Genomic DNA, 17,827 nt, shown 5'->3' with positions numbered 1-17,827 from the left:
TCCGCTTTCGCAGCTGCGAGCTTGCCAGGTTCGAGGCGCCGGGCCCGTGCGTAGACCAGGGAGCCAGTAGTGGTGATGTGATGTTCGACACCATGTTTCGTGGCCGTGGAAGAGTATGTGGGTCTGGTCAGGTCTGGGAAATCTCCGAGGAGGCGAGTGAAGTCATCCGGAGGTGGGAACACACAGGAGACAGTGCGCGACGCGGCGTTACCGCGGTGGCACGGGATGGAGTGAAAAGTGGCCGCATTGATCAACCGGCGGTGCCGTACATCCACCAGGAGGCCGTTGGCGCACAAAAGATCCGCCCCAAGGATGGCTCGAGAGACTTTGGCCGTGATGAAATCCCAGTAAAACCGCTGGCCGCCGAAGTACACCTGGACCCGCCGTCTTCCGAAGGTCCGAATGGCCCCGCCATTAGCCGCCTCGAGGGAGGGACCGTGCACCCCGGCTTGTAGATCAAGATTTGACGTGGGTAGGATGCTACGCTGCGCCCCGGTGTCGCAGAGGAAACGTCGACCAGATAGGGAATCGGAGATGAAGAGGAGTTTTCCCGAATTACCAATTGCCATCGCAGCCGCGGGGCGCTCGTTATAACCGGTCTTCTTTCGACAGGGTTGCTGCTGTTTTGTTTTTGAGCGAAAAGCTGCAGGGAGGGCGACAGCATCTTGCTTTCGCGCCAAAACGGGCGTGGTAGAAGCACAACCCCGCAGGTTGAGGGGCTGGAGCAACGTCTGTCGGGGATGGGTGCCTCGCGGCAGCGCAGTACTGCTGTGTCACTGCGAAGATCTTGTCCGTTTCAGCAGCCAGCTCTGCGCAGTCTGTGACTTCCGACCTGGCTAGGGCAGCCTGAACTTGCTCCGGTAGCTGGCTGAGGAATAGCTCCCTGAAGAGGAAGCATTCCGGTTCGGAGCCCAGGAGCGTGAGCATTTGGCTCATGAGCTCGGGTGGCTTGGAGTCCCCGAGGCCGGGCATAGCGAGCAGCCGGCGGGTGCGCTCTGACTTTGTGAGCCCGAAGACCTGTAACAACCGCGCCTTTATCATTTCATACTTGCGATCTTCTGGTGGATTACAAAGCAGGCTGACGATCCGCGAGGCTGTGGCGCTGTCGAGGGCGGAGACCACGTAATAGTAATGGGTCTGATCCACAACGATGTTCCTGATTGCGAACTGGGCTTCAGCCTGGATGAACCACGCAGCTGGCTGTTGCTCCCAGAACTGTGGTAGCTTCAAAGCAACGGCGTTCGATTCCATGTTCAGCAACTTCTGCGAAAACCGTTCGCAAAAGTCGGGGTCACCAATGTAGGAATGTCTAGTTCCTATCCAAAAGACTGAGGTCCACTCAGGTGATCAAATAAACGAGGTTTAATGAAAACTAACCGAGTTTAACGGATAACTACAGGAGAACATCGCATATAGGTCTAGTCAGTTCGGAGGCTCCACGAGGACTGCTTGGGCGGTCCCGTGGCTGACGTCATGACGTCATCACGTTTTTCCCGCCGGTGGGGGATCACGTGATGAACGGCGTGACGTCATTGCGTTTACCCGCGCTATTAAAGTGATCGCGCTCTGTACATGTAAACAGTGAAAACAAAGATACAGACTCAGGCTGTTGCTAACATATTATTAAAGGGAATTATATACAATTGATCGGAGTCCCTTAGTGGCTCTGCCACAGTAGACCATTTAGGACTGGAGAGGAGGAGAAATGTCTTCACTCACAGGGTTGTGAATCTTTGGAATTCTTTAGCCCGGAGAGCTGTGGATGCTCAGTCGTTGAGTGTATTCAAGACAGAGGTGGATACATTTTTGGGAACAAAGGGAATTAAGGGATATGGGGATAGTTTGGGAAGGTGAAGTTGAGGTAGAAGGTCAGCCATGATCTTGTTGAATGGCAGAGCAGACTCAAAGGGCCAAATGGCCTCCAGCTCCTATTTCTTATGTTCTTATCTTAAATCCATGCTGGCTTTCCGATTAGTTCATGTTTGTCCAAATACTCAGTCACTCTGTTCCTAATAATAGATCCTAATAATGTTCCCACAACTTTCTATGACCAGAATTTTCCTGGGTGTCAGCGGGCGGGATCGATGGCGGGCCGGGTGGGAAAGTATTTTTTTTGACAGCGGGTCGGGAACCCACTGTCAACCCGCCCTTAACAGGCTTTTTTAACTTTAACTTCATGGCCACGGGAACCACACTGTTCGGGGACCATGTCTATCAACCTGAGGCGGGAGTTCAGTGGCCATTGCTCCAGCTGATTACTTGACAGCTTCAATTGTACAGTAAAAGCTGCCACCTGACAGATCATCACTTTCCTCAGCCACAAGCTGTTTCTCAGTCCATTTCCAGCAGGGTTTCTGCAGGCTTTCCACTCTCCATCCAGTGCCACCTCATTGGAAGAACTCTCTCACCATTGACGGAATGCTGCAGTCATCTCTACTTCACCTGCCATCTATTCCATCAACATGGAGGCCCTTTATACTGTCTCACCTTGGTCCTTAGAATCTGACCACGATCAGCCCCAACACAAACAGCAGGCACTCCAGCAGCACCAAAAACAGCACCAACCTTCTCCATAATCACCTGATGTTGCATAGGACAGGGGGCATCAGCACCTAAGCACATTGCTTCCTGGGAGGCCAGGGATGGAAAGTGATGATCTGCCAGGTGGGAGCTTTTACTGTACATTTGAAGCGGTCAAGTAATCCTTGTACATGAGTCACTGAAAGTGCGATAGCAAAATACTGCGGATGCTGGAAATCCAAAATAACAACAGAAAATGCTGGAATAACTCAGCAGGCCAGGCAACATCCGTGAAGAGAAAATAGAGTCAATGTTTCGAGTCAAACTCTTTGTCAAGACTGGAAAGGCAAAGGAAATGAAATAGATTGAGAGGCCAGGCTGGGAGAGAACAAAAGTGAAGTGAAGAGACATTAAGAGGTATTCAAAACGAGACGAGATGGTGATAGGACTAGTGGAGACAAAAGACGGCTCCAGATTAGATGTGAAATGTTCTGGCAGAATGAGAGACAGCTGCCATGTGGGAGAGAGAAAAAAAAGGGTGGGGGGAGGAAAAGGGCCAAAACAAAAGGTGTGGATAAAAAATAAGTAAAAATGTAATGGAGGCCGAGGTTATGATCTGAAATTGTTCAACTCGATATTGAGTCCGGAAGGCTGTAAAGTACCTCAAGTTTACCCTGAGCTCCCGTGGAACAATGCAAGAGCCCAAATACAGTGAGGTCTGAGTGGGAATGGGGCAGTGAATTAAAATGACAGGCGACCGGAAGCTTGGGGTCACCCCTACGGACTGAACGGAGGTGTTCCGCAAAGCGGTCACCCAATCTGCATTTGGTCTCCCCAATGTAGAGGAGACCACATCGTGAGCAGCGAATACAGTATACCAGATTGCAAGAAGTACAAGTAAATTGCTGTTTCACCTGGAAGGGGTGTTTGGGGCCCTGGACAGTGGGAAGGGGGGAGGTATAAGGGCAGGTGTTGCATCTCCTGCGTTTGCACGGGAAGGTGCCAGGCGAAGGGGAAGGGGTGCTGGGGGTGATAGAGGAGTGGACTAGGGTGTCTCGGAGGGAGCAGTCCCTACAGAATGCTGAAAGGGGAGGGGAGGGGAAGATGCGTTTGGTGGTGGGATCACTTTGGAGGTGGCGGAAATGGCGGAGGATGATCCATTGAATGTGGAGGCTGGTGGGGTGAAAGGTGAGGACAAGGGGAACCCTATCGTGGTTCCGGGAGGGAGGGGCAGGGGTGAGGGCAGAAGTGCGGGAGATAGAATGGACACGGTCGAGGGCCGTGTCAACCACGGTAGGGGGAATCCTCGGTTGAGGAAAAAGGAAGACATGTCGGAAGCACTGGTGCGGAAGGTGGCATCGTCGGAGCAGATGCGGCGGAGACAGAGAAACTGGGAGAATGGAATAGAGTCCTTACAGGAGGCGGGGTGGGAGGAAGTATAGTCCAGGTAGCTGTGGGAATCAGTGGGCTTGTAGTGAATGTTGGTCAATAACCTAGCCCCAGAGATGGAGACGGAGAAGTCGAGGAAGGGAAGGGAAGTGTCGGAGATGGACCATGTGAAGGTGAGGGAACGGTGGAAATTGGAGGCAAAGTGAATGAAATTGTCTAGTTCAGGGCAAGAGCAGGAAACGGCACCGATATAGTCATCAATGTACCGGAAAAAGTGGTGAGGGAGGGGACCTGAGTAGGACTGGAACAAAGAATGTTCCACATATCCCACGAAAAGGCAGGCATAGCTAGGACCCATGCGGGTACCCATAGCAACACCTTTGATTTGGAGAAAATGAGTGGAGTCAAAGGAGATGTTGTTCAATGTGAGAACAAGTCCAGCCAGGCGGAGGAGGGTAGTGGTGGATGGGGACTGGTCGGGCCTCTGTTCAAGGAAGAAGCGGAGTGTCCTAAGGCCATCCTGGTGGGGGATGGAGGTGTAGAGGGATTGTATGTCCATGGTGAAAAGGAGGAGGTTTGGGCCAGGAAACTGGAAACTATTAAAGTGGCGGAGGGCGTCCGAAGAGTCGCGGATGTAGGTGGGAAGAGATTGGACAAGGGGAGAAAAGAAAGAGTCGAGATAGGAAGAGAAATGTTCGGTGGGACAAGAACAGGCTGAAATGATGGGGTCGATTTTCATTCAGCAGTCGGGAAGGAGGCGGGATTGCAACTTTCGGGTTTTAGTCCCGCCTACATCGACGTCCAGCCAATCCATGCGATATTCCCTTGATTGACCTTGTTGAGCCCGCCCAGCGGGCTCAGCAGGCCAATTAAGGGCCACCCGGCAACAGATTACGTCACAGACTGAAATTTCATCTGTCAAGAGGTCTTGACAGATGAAATATCAGTGTTTCACAGCTGTTTGAAGCTGTCAAACACTGACAGTCTGACTTCTAACCTGAGTCCTTCTACACAGACTCAGTTAGAACTCTCACCGACAATGAAAGCTGAAGGCTGTCACTTTTGACAGCTCGCAGCCATTTTGCTTTCAGCGACAGCTGTGTGATGGACTCCCGAAACCTAGAGGAAGAAAGGCTGTTAAGGTAAGCACAGGTAAACTTCTTTACAGACTTTAGACACACCAAACACACTTACCTTTGCACTCATGCACCCATCACTCACCTGAACACCGACATCACGACCCCTCCAAGTCCTTCAACCCGACGGCCCGCCTGCTCTAACCTGGCGTGGTTTGGAGCCGTCGGGAATCCCACACGACACCCCTCAAAATAGGGATTAGGCTAAAAACTGCCTGTTAACTACCTGTTAACAGGCAGTTAATTGGCACTAATCCCTTCCCGCCTCGGGTCGGCGGGTCCCAGTGCGGGGCGGGTACCCGCCTCCTTTGAAACTTCCGTGGAGGCGGGTTTTGGGCTGGAAGGTGTCGGGACCCCCGAATTCGGGATTTTTGCCCCCCGCATGCCTAAAAGCCCGCCTCACGGCACACTGAATATCAACCCCGGTGGGTCTACCAGGGAAGTCCTGTTTGTGGATCTTGGGAAGGAGGTAGAAGCGGGCTGTGCGGGGTTGGGGAACTATGAGGTTGGTGGCCACAGGGGGAATATCTCCAGAGGAGATGAAGTCAGTGACAGTCTTGGAAACGGTGGTTTGATGTTCGGTAGTGGGGTCATGGTCCAGGTGGAGGTAGGAGGAGGTGTTGGAGAGTTGGCGTTCAGCTTCCGCTAGGTAGAGGTCCGTGCGCCAAACAACAACAGCACCACCCTTGTCAGCAGGTTTAATGACAATGTCAGGGTTGGATCTAAGAGCATGGAGTGCTGCAAATTCAGAGGGAGGTAGGTTGGAGTGAGTGAGGGGAGCAGAGAAATGGAGACGGCCGATGTCATAGCGGCAGTTAGCGATGAAATGATCTAGAGAGGGTAAGAGGCCAGGGGGAGGGGTCCAGGTAAAACGGGAATTCTGAAAGCGGGAGAAAGGGTCAGCCGTGCGGGGGGGAAGACTCCTGGCCAGAGAAGTGGGCACGGAGACGAAGGTGGCAGAAAAAGAGCTCAACATCGTGTCGAGTTCGAAAGTCATTGATGTGGGGGCGTAAGGGGGATGAAGCTCAGGCCTTTGCTGAGGACTGATCGTTCAGGGTCAGAGAGGGGTAGGTCAGAGGGGATCGTGAAGATGCGGCAAGTCACTGAAAGCGAATGTGCAGGTGCAGCAAGCCATTAGGAAGGCAAATAATATGCTGGCCTTTATTACAAGAGGATTTGAGTACTGGAGTAAAGAAGTCTTACTCCAATTATATAGGGCCTTGGTGAGACCACACCTGTAGTCCTGTGTACAATTTTGGTCTCGTTACCCAAGGAAGGATATACTTGCCATAGAGGGAGTGCAATGAAGGTTCACGAGATTGATTCCTGGGATGGTGGGACTGTCGCATGAGAAGAGATTGAGTAAACTAGGCCTGTATCCTTTGAATTCAGATGAATGAGCGGGGATCTCATTGAAGCATACAAAATTATTACAGGGCTTGATGGGTGGATGCTGGGAGAATGTTTCCCTTGGCTGACGAGTCTAGAACCAGGTTCCACAGTCTCAGGATAAAGGGTAGGCCATTCAGGACTGAGATGAGAAGAAATTTCTTCACACAGTGAATCTTTGGAATTCTCTACCCCAGAGGGCTGTGGAGGCTCAGTCATTGGATATATTCAAAACAGAAGTTGATAAATTTCTGACTAGTAAAGGCATCAAGGGATATGATGACAGGGCCGGTGAAGTTGATAAATTTCTGACTAGTAAAGGCATCAAGGGATATGACGATAGGGCCGGTGAATGGAGTTGAGGCAGATCAGCCATGATCTCATTGAATGGCGGAGCAGGCTCGAATGGCCGAATGGCCTACTCTTGCTCCTATTTCTTCTGTTCTTATGTTCACCATGGCCAGATTTACTTCACTTGATGCTGTACACCCTGGCTGCCACATGATGCGCCAGGTTGGCACCACCCCACGCCAACACCAAAAAGCATCCCTACAATGCCCAAACCATTCCTTTCACACCACCATTGCGGGGGTACCGTTATGTCTCACCATTCACTGCAACTCACTAAGCCACTTCCAAAGGTGCACACAAATCTGTCCAAGAACGGAAAGTGTTGAAAATAAAGGTTTCAATGTTTGACACCACATTAACAGAAACTTTACATGAACATTGGCGAAAATACCCAAGTGGCTACCGTTGTGTGTTTTTAGTTGGTATGATTGCACTAGGATGAGGGTGAGTGAGGTGTAGCTAGTGAGATGGGGAAGTGATGATGTAGATAGAGAGGGATGGGTGGAGGTGCAAGGTAAGTTGGTGTGAGTAAGGATGTGCAGGAGTAGGGTAGGGAAGGCAGAGTGATGGGGATGTGAAGAGAGGTACAGGAGGATGAGGTTGAGTGTGGCTTTGTACTAATGTTTCGTGATCTAATGAGATAATTGAAAGGTTTGCACCACTGCACCCAGGTCCTCCTGACAACATCCCTGCTTGTGACCTCCTGTGCAATGTGCAACCAGGCTGTGGCGGTGTCCTGGGGAGGTCTCTTCCGCCCATGGGAAAGGAAGAGGGCCTCTCTGCGTGCTGTGAATTCCTCCATAAGCATATGGAGGGAGTCATGGGAGTACCTGGGTGCAGCCCTGCACCTCTGTGCAGTGATTGTCAGTGTTTGCAGCACTTCAGTGCTGCAGAACACTGACAGCACAAATGTCGAAAGTAAGGTGGCCATGGACCCTTTAAGGAAACCGACTGATGACACATCATGAATGACATCACCAGACCGACTTCCTCTAATTGGACCAGAAACTGAGCTGGGTGGGCTTAACAAGCCCTAGCAACGTAAATTTATTTTAGGCCGCGTGATGGAGCCAGCAGCCGGGTTGTGACCCGCCACTGACATAGCCTGCCCGAACCTGCCAAGGTGAGCAAAATCCAGGCCAAAGATTCTGATTCATTCTGTGGAACTTGTTTTCTTCCTTAGTGTTTTCTTCCTCCTCCAATTTCTCAGGCTTTTCAACCTTGGTGGCATTTAATAACTAATTCTTGATTAACTTCATTTCTTTTACTCTTGGTAGCATTTTTAACTATAGGCACTGGTCATTCACCTTGATTTCTTAGTATAAAATGATTCCACTCACTGATACAAATAAAATAATATTTTTGTATGGCCATGATGCATCCACGATCTCTCCTACTTACAAATGAAATACTGATAGTAGTTATAAGTCTCATAGAGATATAAGAGCACAGTTGTGTTGAGTAAGAGAACCAAGACGGTACAACCAAAATAAAGACCCTGGTACGGTCAGTAATATTTTTGTGAAAGGAGTATGCTATTTCAATTTTATTAGCTTTCTGTCCATTTTTATTTGCATGGCCAACCAGATGCTGAGGCGATTAACTGTTAACTGAAAACAAGGCGGCATAAAGTAAACAATTAACAATTTAATTTCTTCATATTGTGTGTCCCATTAGTTTTAATAAGACATGCTATTGTGTGTTATTTAACCAGTTATTCTTGATATCTACCCAAGTCTTTTGTACTATAAAATCTCCGTATTCTGGACAATCTATTCTATCAGAGGCATATTTAAGTCACTTCATTTGATTCTTCCATTAAAAGTAACAATGGTGGTAATTTTAGCCCACCTCACCAGGCAGAAGCCTCACTCATACACACAAATTGGGGTCCTATGATGTCTATAGGACCGAGTGGCATTTTAGGCACCCACCATGGCAGTGCTCCTCTCGTCCCAATAAGGAAAGTCTTGGCCTCTGCTGTTCTGGGCTCCCGCTTTATTCCCACCTGCAAAATCCTGCTGAATTATAATCACCACTTGCCCCTCTCCCCCCCCCCCTCCCCCTGAGTGCCAGCAGACAATCTCCAGTGTTTCAGTCAAAAACATTCCTATTTAGCACATTGTGTTAGGGAGAGAAAATGGGGTAGACTTTCAACTTAATGCCAGCTGTTACAGAATTTGCCCAATTTTCATTTTTATTGATTACTATGGAAATGGAAATTGGACTGTTTCTGTAATAGTTGGCCGATCTGCCACACTAGTTTTACACTCGGACAGTAAGTTGAAAATCTACCTCTACATAGCTGTCATATAACTCAAAGAGAGTATTTACTTCTTTTTCGAAGCTTCACCATTGTTGAGCAGTTCTGATAATCCTACCATTCCTTTTCATAATGTTTTGTTCAGAATTCAGGTGAACAGGGAACAAGAATTTCCTTGCAGTTTATTAATCCCGTAGTTTCATTGTTGTGCCAAATAGAAGCCGACATTGTAATACCTTGTTTCTTGATGTATATAGGATTTCAGCACATTCAGTTAAAATAGCATGTGGATATAACAATATGTTGGCAGTAAGAAACATTACAAACATACCCATCATCATTACTGTACCATAATTCTGTATTAATTATATTTCATAAAATTTGTTCTGTATTTTATGAGTTAATTGCTATGGTTACTGGAGAAAGATGGCAATTTGATTTACCATATTTGTTGTCTGTGACATTTATTGTCACACATATAATAGAGAATTTATTCAGCCATCCTTGATTAGCAGAATTATATATTTGCCCTTTTCTAATTACTGATCCAGAAACGTAGGTTGTCATCTATTTATTATACATTTTTTAGTACTAAAAATGAATAATGCAATGCACAGTTTATTTAAATGAAATAATGAAGTTACCAAATATTTTGTGTGTGCAATGCAAAGATAGATCTTGTTTAGGATGAGAAAAATGTCTGAACAACAGGCGGTTTTGGACATTTTGAAATAAAGTAAGAAAGTTTATTTTACAATTTTTTTTAAACAAGGTAAAAATGATCCAGGGGTCATAAGTTTGTGGTATTTCCATTGTGAATGTGCTTGAAGGGCCAGAAAATTAGGCTGGGACCCTGATATAACAGTTCCTGGTCTTGAATTGAGAATTCTGCAGGGCCTTATGTGGGTGAAACCCACTGCCTACACCTTACAAGACCACTGGTGCAGGAATGAGTAAGGCCACGGACAGAGTTCCAGTGTCCATGGGCATTAGAGGGATCCAACCACTGAAAGACAGCCACTGAATGACGGTTGTGGGCTCCACATGGGGGTCCAGGCTGGGGATCTCTGCTTGTACCCCCAAAGATTTCAGCCAAATGGAATTTTTAAATGTTTTTCAGTGGAATACTTAGAAAGGTACAGAAATGGCAAGGTTTTGTAATCTTTTTGGGTAGGCAGGCACCCAATCCTGACCCCGGGCTGACCAACCACTCTTTCACCACATTGGTGGCTGGGCACATGAGATGTGCCCTTAAATATGCCATGAAAATAAAGGGACCTTTCCCAGACCCTGCATGCTTTCTTAGGGTCAGCGGCAGAGGTCCCAGGTAGGTGCATCTTGGCACTAATGCCAAAATACCACCCTTGCCCCCATGGATTTTCTCTACAATATTTTACTTGATAACTGTGAATATCTTTCCTAAGCAAAATCACCTGTTATATTGGTAGATTGGTTTAGCATTAATTATATCTGTCCATATAATGGGTAATTTTATGAGACTCCATTACCTTGCTAGCAGCAAGCAGAGATGAGAAAATCAAGGCTATAGTGTTATAGCTGTATCTCTGTTGTGTGCCTCGGACTAGTAATCCGCATCAGGAGCAGCGCCACACAACTTTACCCTGTACTGTAATACCACAATAACACGAACTTAGGGTGAATTTCCACGGAGGATTCTCCTGTTCATCCACCATAAGAACCCCTAAAGTTACAGTAGAATAATGGAGAAATTGCAGAAATTCACCCCCTTCAAAAGGGTACAACAAATGGACAATTTAGATTGTCATGTATACCAGAAAATGCTTCAATTATGTCATATTCTCATTTTATAAATGGCTATAAAACCTATATGCCAAACAGCAGACAGAAATTTCATTGTAAAGAATATATTGTACAAGCTATTGTCGAATGCAAGTATATCCTTAATTATTGTAGCCTTTATTAATTGTATAACTACTAAAATTATTGTACTCTGTTTACACAGCATTAGAAAATTCAATTTTGTATCTAAAGTGCAGCTGTTTAAATTAAAATGCACCATGTAACCTGTATAGATTTGTGTGCTGATGTTGCTGTGACATGACAATCTTCCATGTGTGCTTTCAGTTGTAAGCAAGAAGTGAATCAAAATGATTGAAATCAGATTTAAACAGCCTGATTTAAATTTCTGTTCATTTGTTTTTACTCTCCCGACGTGGATTGAACATAAAGCACTGATAATATTTTTATCTTGAAAAATTGCTGTTGGCAGCACCAATGCAATATTCACACTGCCGACATCACTCAGTAATATAAATGAGATGAATTTTGCATCTCCAAAGGACTTTTTGTGGGTTCTAAGAGTTATCATTGGAGGGAGTGAAAATACTCCTTTCCTGTTGTTTCTCAATGGGGACTAGCAACACTTTGCAAACAAAATTGGGGAAAAATAATGTTGTTGGGTCTTAGGTCTCTAGCTAAGAACTACTCTCTCAGCTCCTTACCATCTATATAAAATTGTCTTGATACTGTGTGACGAATAGCCTCTTAAGATGTCATGAGAATACTGCTGCTAAGATGTACCTACTGTTCTGAACATAAACTGATTGATATTAACAGGAATACACAATTGATGTGTTCTTTCGGCAAAGTTGGAAAGATGAAAGGCTTAAATTTAAGGGTCCAATGAATATCCTTCGATTGAACAACCTGATGGCCAGTAAGATATGGACGCCAGACACATTCTTTTATAATGGCAAGAAATCAGTGGCACATAACATGACCATGCCAAACAAGCTGCTACGAATCCAAGACGATGGAACTCTTCTTTATACAATGAGGTAAAACATTCAACATTAAAAACTGTAATAACTATTTCTGCAACTTTTGCATTTGGTAGGCCAGTGTCATGGTTCCCTACCATGAAACTAGTGTTAATACAGAGAAATGCATAAAGTAGAGAAACTGGTTTTAAATAACCAAACCATTTATAATATCCTGCTGTCTCTTCACAGTGGTCGGATAACTAGATAAAGGTTGCAGAATATAATTTCGTATTCATGTTTGTTTCTTAAGTCACTGAGCTACAGCAAAGATCTTTGCCATAGCCCATGAAATGGTAGGAATAATGCTTCAAGCTCACTAATATATCAATCAGGTTATGAATCAATCATTTGTGTACAAATCAGACACATACTATGCCTTAACCGATATTAGGGCAAGAAGGATGATATTGCAGCTCTAAAGAAGGCATTGTAGCTGACCACCTATAAGTACCCATCTTTCACACCTAGGCCTTTCATTCTTTTTATTCATCCTTTTAAATCTGTAACCTAGAAATTGGTCCAGTTACTCGGACTACTAAGGCCCCAATATGGCAGGCAGGAAGCATGCCCACATTCCTGGTCAGAAGTGCGCCACCTGCCATATTGAGTAAAGGACAAAAAATAGGCATTGTTTACCCACGCCTGAAACAATCATTAGGCCCTTTGCATAAGCAAATAAGCCTGTTTAAGGACCCCACTCCAAGATTGGTGTGCCCCGAGACCCTGCATTCAGGGAAACCAGACCTCAGGATCACCTCCAAGGCCCAACCAAGAAGGTAATTAACTTACCTGAACATGGGGTCGGGAGGAGCACTTAAAGAAACTGATCACCGCCACTTCCACCCCCATCGCCGCCGCTCCCCTTCCCATTGCTGTCACTCCCGCCCCTGACCCCCAATCTCCCCTGCTCCTGGCCCTGACCTCCAATCCCCCTCCCTGACCCCACAAGATTCCTGGCTCCGATCCCAGACGCGACTCCCAGACCCACTTATCTCAGGGCCGCTGTGACACTAGCAGCAGCTGATCTTGGTTTCATCTCCATTATAATGCGGTCCAAGACTCAATATGGTGGGAGCCTCGTGCCTCAGCATTCAAGGGCAGGGAATGAACTCTGCACCCTCCACACTCCCAAAAATGGGTGTGCCCAAATTTCTAGTCCTGTGTCTTTGTTCTCAGTTTGTTATTTTGTCCCCAAGTATGACTCCAGGAGTCATTTTTGCTAGTACCAATAGGGAAAATTGTAAGCAAAGCATGAGTCATAGAATCATACAGCACAGAAGGAGGGCATTCGGCTTATCATGCCCGCCTCTTTGAAAGAGCTACCCAATTAGTCCCACTCCCCTGCTGTTTCCCCATTGCCCAGCAAATTTTTCCTTTTCAAGAATTTATCCAATTCCCTTTTGAAAGTTATTACAGGAAACTTTTTTTTAAATCCGGCACGGACAGGACCGACGTGGTGCCAGTTCATCAAAAATTCCGGATAACTGAAAGCTATAGTAAAAGATACGGAGCTAAGAGCTCCGTATAAAGCAACAAACCCTGTTGCTTAGCAACAAGTTCAGAACAATGGCCACAAGTTCCACGCGTCTCTGTAGCTTAGCAACAGCTGCAGCCACACCCTTGCACAGCAACAGATGGAGGAAGGCAAGTAATAAAAGTTACCTGAACCTACTCCTGAATTTTGCCGGTTAACCGAGATTTCCGGTTATTTAGGTGCCGGTAAATCGAAAGTTTCCTGTATTGAATCTGCTTCCACCACTCTTTCGGGCAGTGCATTCCAGATCATAACTCGCTACATAAATTTTCTTTTCCTCTTGTTGCCTCTGATTCTTTTGCCAATTAACTGAAATCTGTGTCCTCTGGTTACCGACCCTTCTGCCACTGGAAACAATTTCTCCTCATTTACTCTATCAAAACCCTGCAGCTGTGGCCTAACCATTGTTTTGTAAAGGTTTACCATAACTTCCTTGCTTTTGTGCTCTATGCCTCTATTTATAAAGCGAAGGATCCCGCATGCCTTTTTAACAGCCATCTTAACTTGTCCTGTCACCTTCAATGGCTTGTGTATGTACACCCCTGTTCTTGCACCTCTTAAAATTATTATACCATTTAGTTTATATTGCCTCTCTTCATTCTTCCTACCAAAATGAATCACTTTACGCAACTCTGCGTTAAATTTCACCGGCCATGTGTTTGCCATTTCACCAGTCTGTCCATGTCCCTCTGAAATCTGTTACTATCCTCCCCACTGTTTATTACATTTCTCAGTTTCGTATCACCTGCAAAATAATAGGTAATTTTATTTTTTGTCAAGTAGCATTGTGAGAAATGAAAAGTATCAAAAAACTATAGTATCAAATTTGGAGGACTAATTTAAAATAATGTTTTGAACATTGCAGTATAAGAAACACAGATCACATCACTTATTGGTGATCAGCAATTTACAGAAGAGCAGAAGTGTGCACTTATATTTCAGTGATGTCACGTTGCTGTGACTCATTGATTAATCATCATCATATAGCACAATAAAATCACTTTAGATACAACGGGTGTTATATGAACTCGAAGAAGACAACTCTCCTGTACAGCTATTAATAATAGTAAAACCTGCAAAAAATCCTGCTCGTTTAACTAGCCTTACTTTCCCTTTGACAATGTCAATTACAACAGTTTCTGCAGGCTAGAAGGTTTATAAATGGTGCAGTGTAATTCTGGTAAAATGCATTTGCTCGTAACATGTCAGTGTATAACAGCAGCAGTTTCTTTTAGCTCGTCATTTACTGTGTGTTCTCACAGGCTTACTGTCCAAGCAGAGTGCCCAATGCACTTGGAGGATTTTCCAATGGATGCACATGCTTGCCCCTTGAAATTTGGAAGCTGTGAGTATTTAAATAAGTACATGATCTGGTTTGTTTGATTTAAGAACATCTGTAATACCAGCAACATTTTGTTACATGATTTTGAACCTCATGATTTATTATTTGAACTCATTGGCCTTGAAATATCTGTGCGAATATTAGCAAAGATGTTAATCTATTTAAAATAAGTAAATTAACACCCTTAAAATAGTATACAAAATTTCATATGAATACTGTATTGTACACTAATACATTGTAATTTCAAGCCCATTGTATTCTTCATAATTTAACATTATATCACAATTTCTCATCAATAAATTAAATGGAAATAAAAATCGAGAGTGATGTAAAATGGACTACCAACTTGCTTATCATCCGTTTTACACTATCGCACAAAGTCAAGATCTACCCCGTCGTGTGTTCTCGGTATAGGATTATCTCTTACACACCTATAATTGTCAGCAGTAATTCTCAGAATACTTTCTGTGCTCCTGATGCTAGACGTTTTTGGTTTCTACAGTAAGTGGTACCAGTTGGATGGCATTTTGAAAAATACATAGTCTCAGGATAAGGGGTCAGTCATTTAAGACTGAGATGAGGAAGAATTTCTTCACTCAGAGGGCTGTGAATCTTTGGAATTCTCTGCCCCAAAGAGCTGTGGATGCTCAGTCACTAAGTATATTCAAGGCTGAGATAGATTTTTGGATTCTAGGGCAGTCAAGGGATATGGGGATCGGGCGGGAAAGTGGAGTTGAGGTCGAAGATCAGCCATGATCTTATTGAATGGCGGAATAGGCTCTAGGGGCCATATGGCCTACTCCTGCTCCTAATTATTGTCTTATGTTCTCACACAATCAATGTCCCAATCACAACTTCTGGCTGACAGTGTGGGCTGAATAGTGACAGAGGGGGCTGCGTAGGCAGGGGGGGAGGGGGCGGAGTTTCTGTCAGGAAACCCAGAAGTTCAGCTTTTGCGTAGTTTTGCTTTAACAGGTTCCCCGCCTGGAGCTCAGCCTGATTGACAGGCTTGGCTTCCAGTCAGCTGGGGAGCACTCCGGAGCAGGCCGCAGCCACAGGTAAGTCAGCTGCTGCTGCTAGTGGGAGCATGGAGGGTGGTCCGCTCCCCGACCTCGAAGGGGGGGTACGATCCCCGACCCAGATGGGAGAGGTGTATGGGGGGGGGGGGATGGGAGAGGTGTATGGGGGGGGGGATGGGAGAGGTGTATGGGGGGGATAGGAGAGGTGTATGGGGGGGGATGGGAGAGGTGTATGGGGGGGGATGGGAGAGGTGTATGGGGGGGGATGGGAGAGGTGTATGGGGGGGATGGGAGAGGTGTATGGGGGGGATGGGAGAGGTGTATGGGGGGATGGGAGAGGTGTATGGGGGGGGATGGGAGAGGTGTATGGGGGGGATGGGAGAGGTGTATGGGGGGATGGGAGAGGTGTATGGGGGGGATGGGAGAGGTGTATGGGGGGATGGGAGAGGTGTATGGGGGGATGGGAGAGGTGTATGGGGGGGATGGGCGAGGTGTATGGGGGGGATGGGAGAGGTGTATGGGGGGGTGGGAGAGGTGTATGGGGGGATGGGAGAGGTGTATGGGGGGATGGGAGAGGTGTATGGGGGGGATGGGAGAGGTGTATGGGGGGGATGGGAGAGGTGTATGGGGGGGATGGGAGAGGTGTATGGGGGGGATGGGAGAGGTGTATGGGGGGATGGGAGAGGTGTATGGGGGGATGGGAGAGGTGTATGGGGGGGATGGGAGAGGTGTATGGGGGTGGGAATGGGAGAGGTGTATGGGGGGGGAATGGGAGAGGTGTATGGGGGGGGAATGGGAGAGGTGTATGGGGGGGGAATGGGAGAGGTGTATGGGGGGATGGGAGAGGTGTATGGGGGGATGGGAGAGGTGTATGGGGGGATGGAGAGGTGTATGGGGGGATGGGAGAGGTGTATGGGGGGATGGGAGAGGTGTATGGGGGGATGGGAGAGGTGTATGGGGGGATGGGAGAGGTGTATGGGGGGGATGGGAGAGGTGTATGGGGGGGATGGGAGAGGTGTATGGGGGGGATGGGAGAGGTGTATGGGGGGGATGGGAGAGGTGTATGGGGGGGGATGGGAGAGGTGTATAGGGGGAGGGGGGGTGTATGGGGGGGATGGGAGAGGTGTATGGGGGGGAATGGGAGAGGTGTATGGGGGGGAATGGGAGAGGTGTATGGGGGGGAATGGGAGAGGTGTATGGGGGGGGAATGGGAGAGGTGTATGGGGGGGATGGGAGAGGTGTATGGGGGGGTGGGAGAGGTGTATGGGGGGGGAATGGGAGAGGTGCATGGGGGGGGAATGGGAGAGGTGTATGGGGGGATGGAGAGGTGTATGGGGGGGATGGGAGAGGTGTATGGGGGGGGATGGGAGAGGTGTATGGGGGGATGGGAGAGGTGTATGGGGGGATGGGAGAGGTGTATGGGGGGGGAATGGGAGAGGTGTATGGGGGGGAGAGGTGTATGGGGGGGAAGAGGTGTATGGGGGGGAGAGGGTATGGGGGGAGAGGTGTATGGGGGGGAAGAGGTGTATGGGGGGGAAGAGGTGTATGGGGGGAGAGGTGTATGGGGGGAGAGGTGTATGGGGGGGAGAGGTGTATGGGGGGAGAGTGTATGGGGGGGAGAGGTGTTGGGGGGAGAGGTGTATGGGGGGAGAGGTGTATGGGGGGGGAGAGGTGTATGGGGGGAGAGGTGTATGGGGGGAGGTGTATGGGGGGGGAGGTGTATGGGGGGGAAGAGGTGTATGGGGGGGGAGAGGTGTATGGGGGGAAGAGGTGTATGGGGGGGGAGGTGTATGGGGGGAGGTGTGGGGGGAGAGGTGTATGGGGGGGAGAGGTGTATGGGGGGGAGAGGTGTATGGGGGGGAAGAGGTGTATGGGGGGGGAGAGGTGTATGGGGGGAGAGGTGTATGGGGGGGGAGAGGTGTATGGGGGGGAAGAGGTGTATGGGGGGGGGAAGAGGTGTATGGGGGGGGAGAGATGTATGGGGGGGAAGAGGTGTATGGGGGGGGGAAGAGGTGTATGGGGGGGGAGAGGTGTAATTTGGGGGGGAAGAGCTGTATGGGGGGGGAAGAGGTGTATGGGG

At 47.6% G+C, this 17,827-nt stretch overlaps 1 protein-coding gene across 2 annotated transcripts in view; it reads left to right on the top strand.

Moving 5' to 3' along the window:
- Nucleotides 1-17,827, top strand: part of LOC147123239 (gamma-aminobutyric acid receptor subunit alpha-2) — a 547,289-nt gene that overhangs the window by 356,179 nt on the left and 173,283 nt on the right. For both annotated transcript variants that reach the window (XM_085969649.1, XM_085969641.1), the window contains 2 exons: nucleotides 11,647-11,867; nucleotides 14,649-14,731. In XM_085969649.1, the coding sequence (XP_085825775.1) occupies nucleotides 11,647-11,867; nucleotides 14,649-14,731 (304 nt within the window). The remainder of the gene's footprint in view (nucleotides 1-11,646; nucleotides 11,868-14,648; nucleotides 14,732-17,827) is intronic.

Source organism: Somniosus microcephalus, chromosome 2, assembly GCF_052327205.1.
Source record: "Somniosus microcephalus isolate GS21.2 chromosome 2, FLI_Smic_1.0, whole genome shotgun sequence".
NCBI lineage: Eukaryota > Metazoa > Chordata > Chondrichthyes > Squaliformes > Somniosidae > Somniosus > Somniosus microcephalus.
Note: the sequence above shows the minus strand (reverse complement) of the source record. Positions and strands in the feature narration are given on the sequence as shown.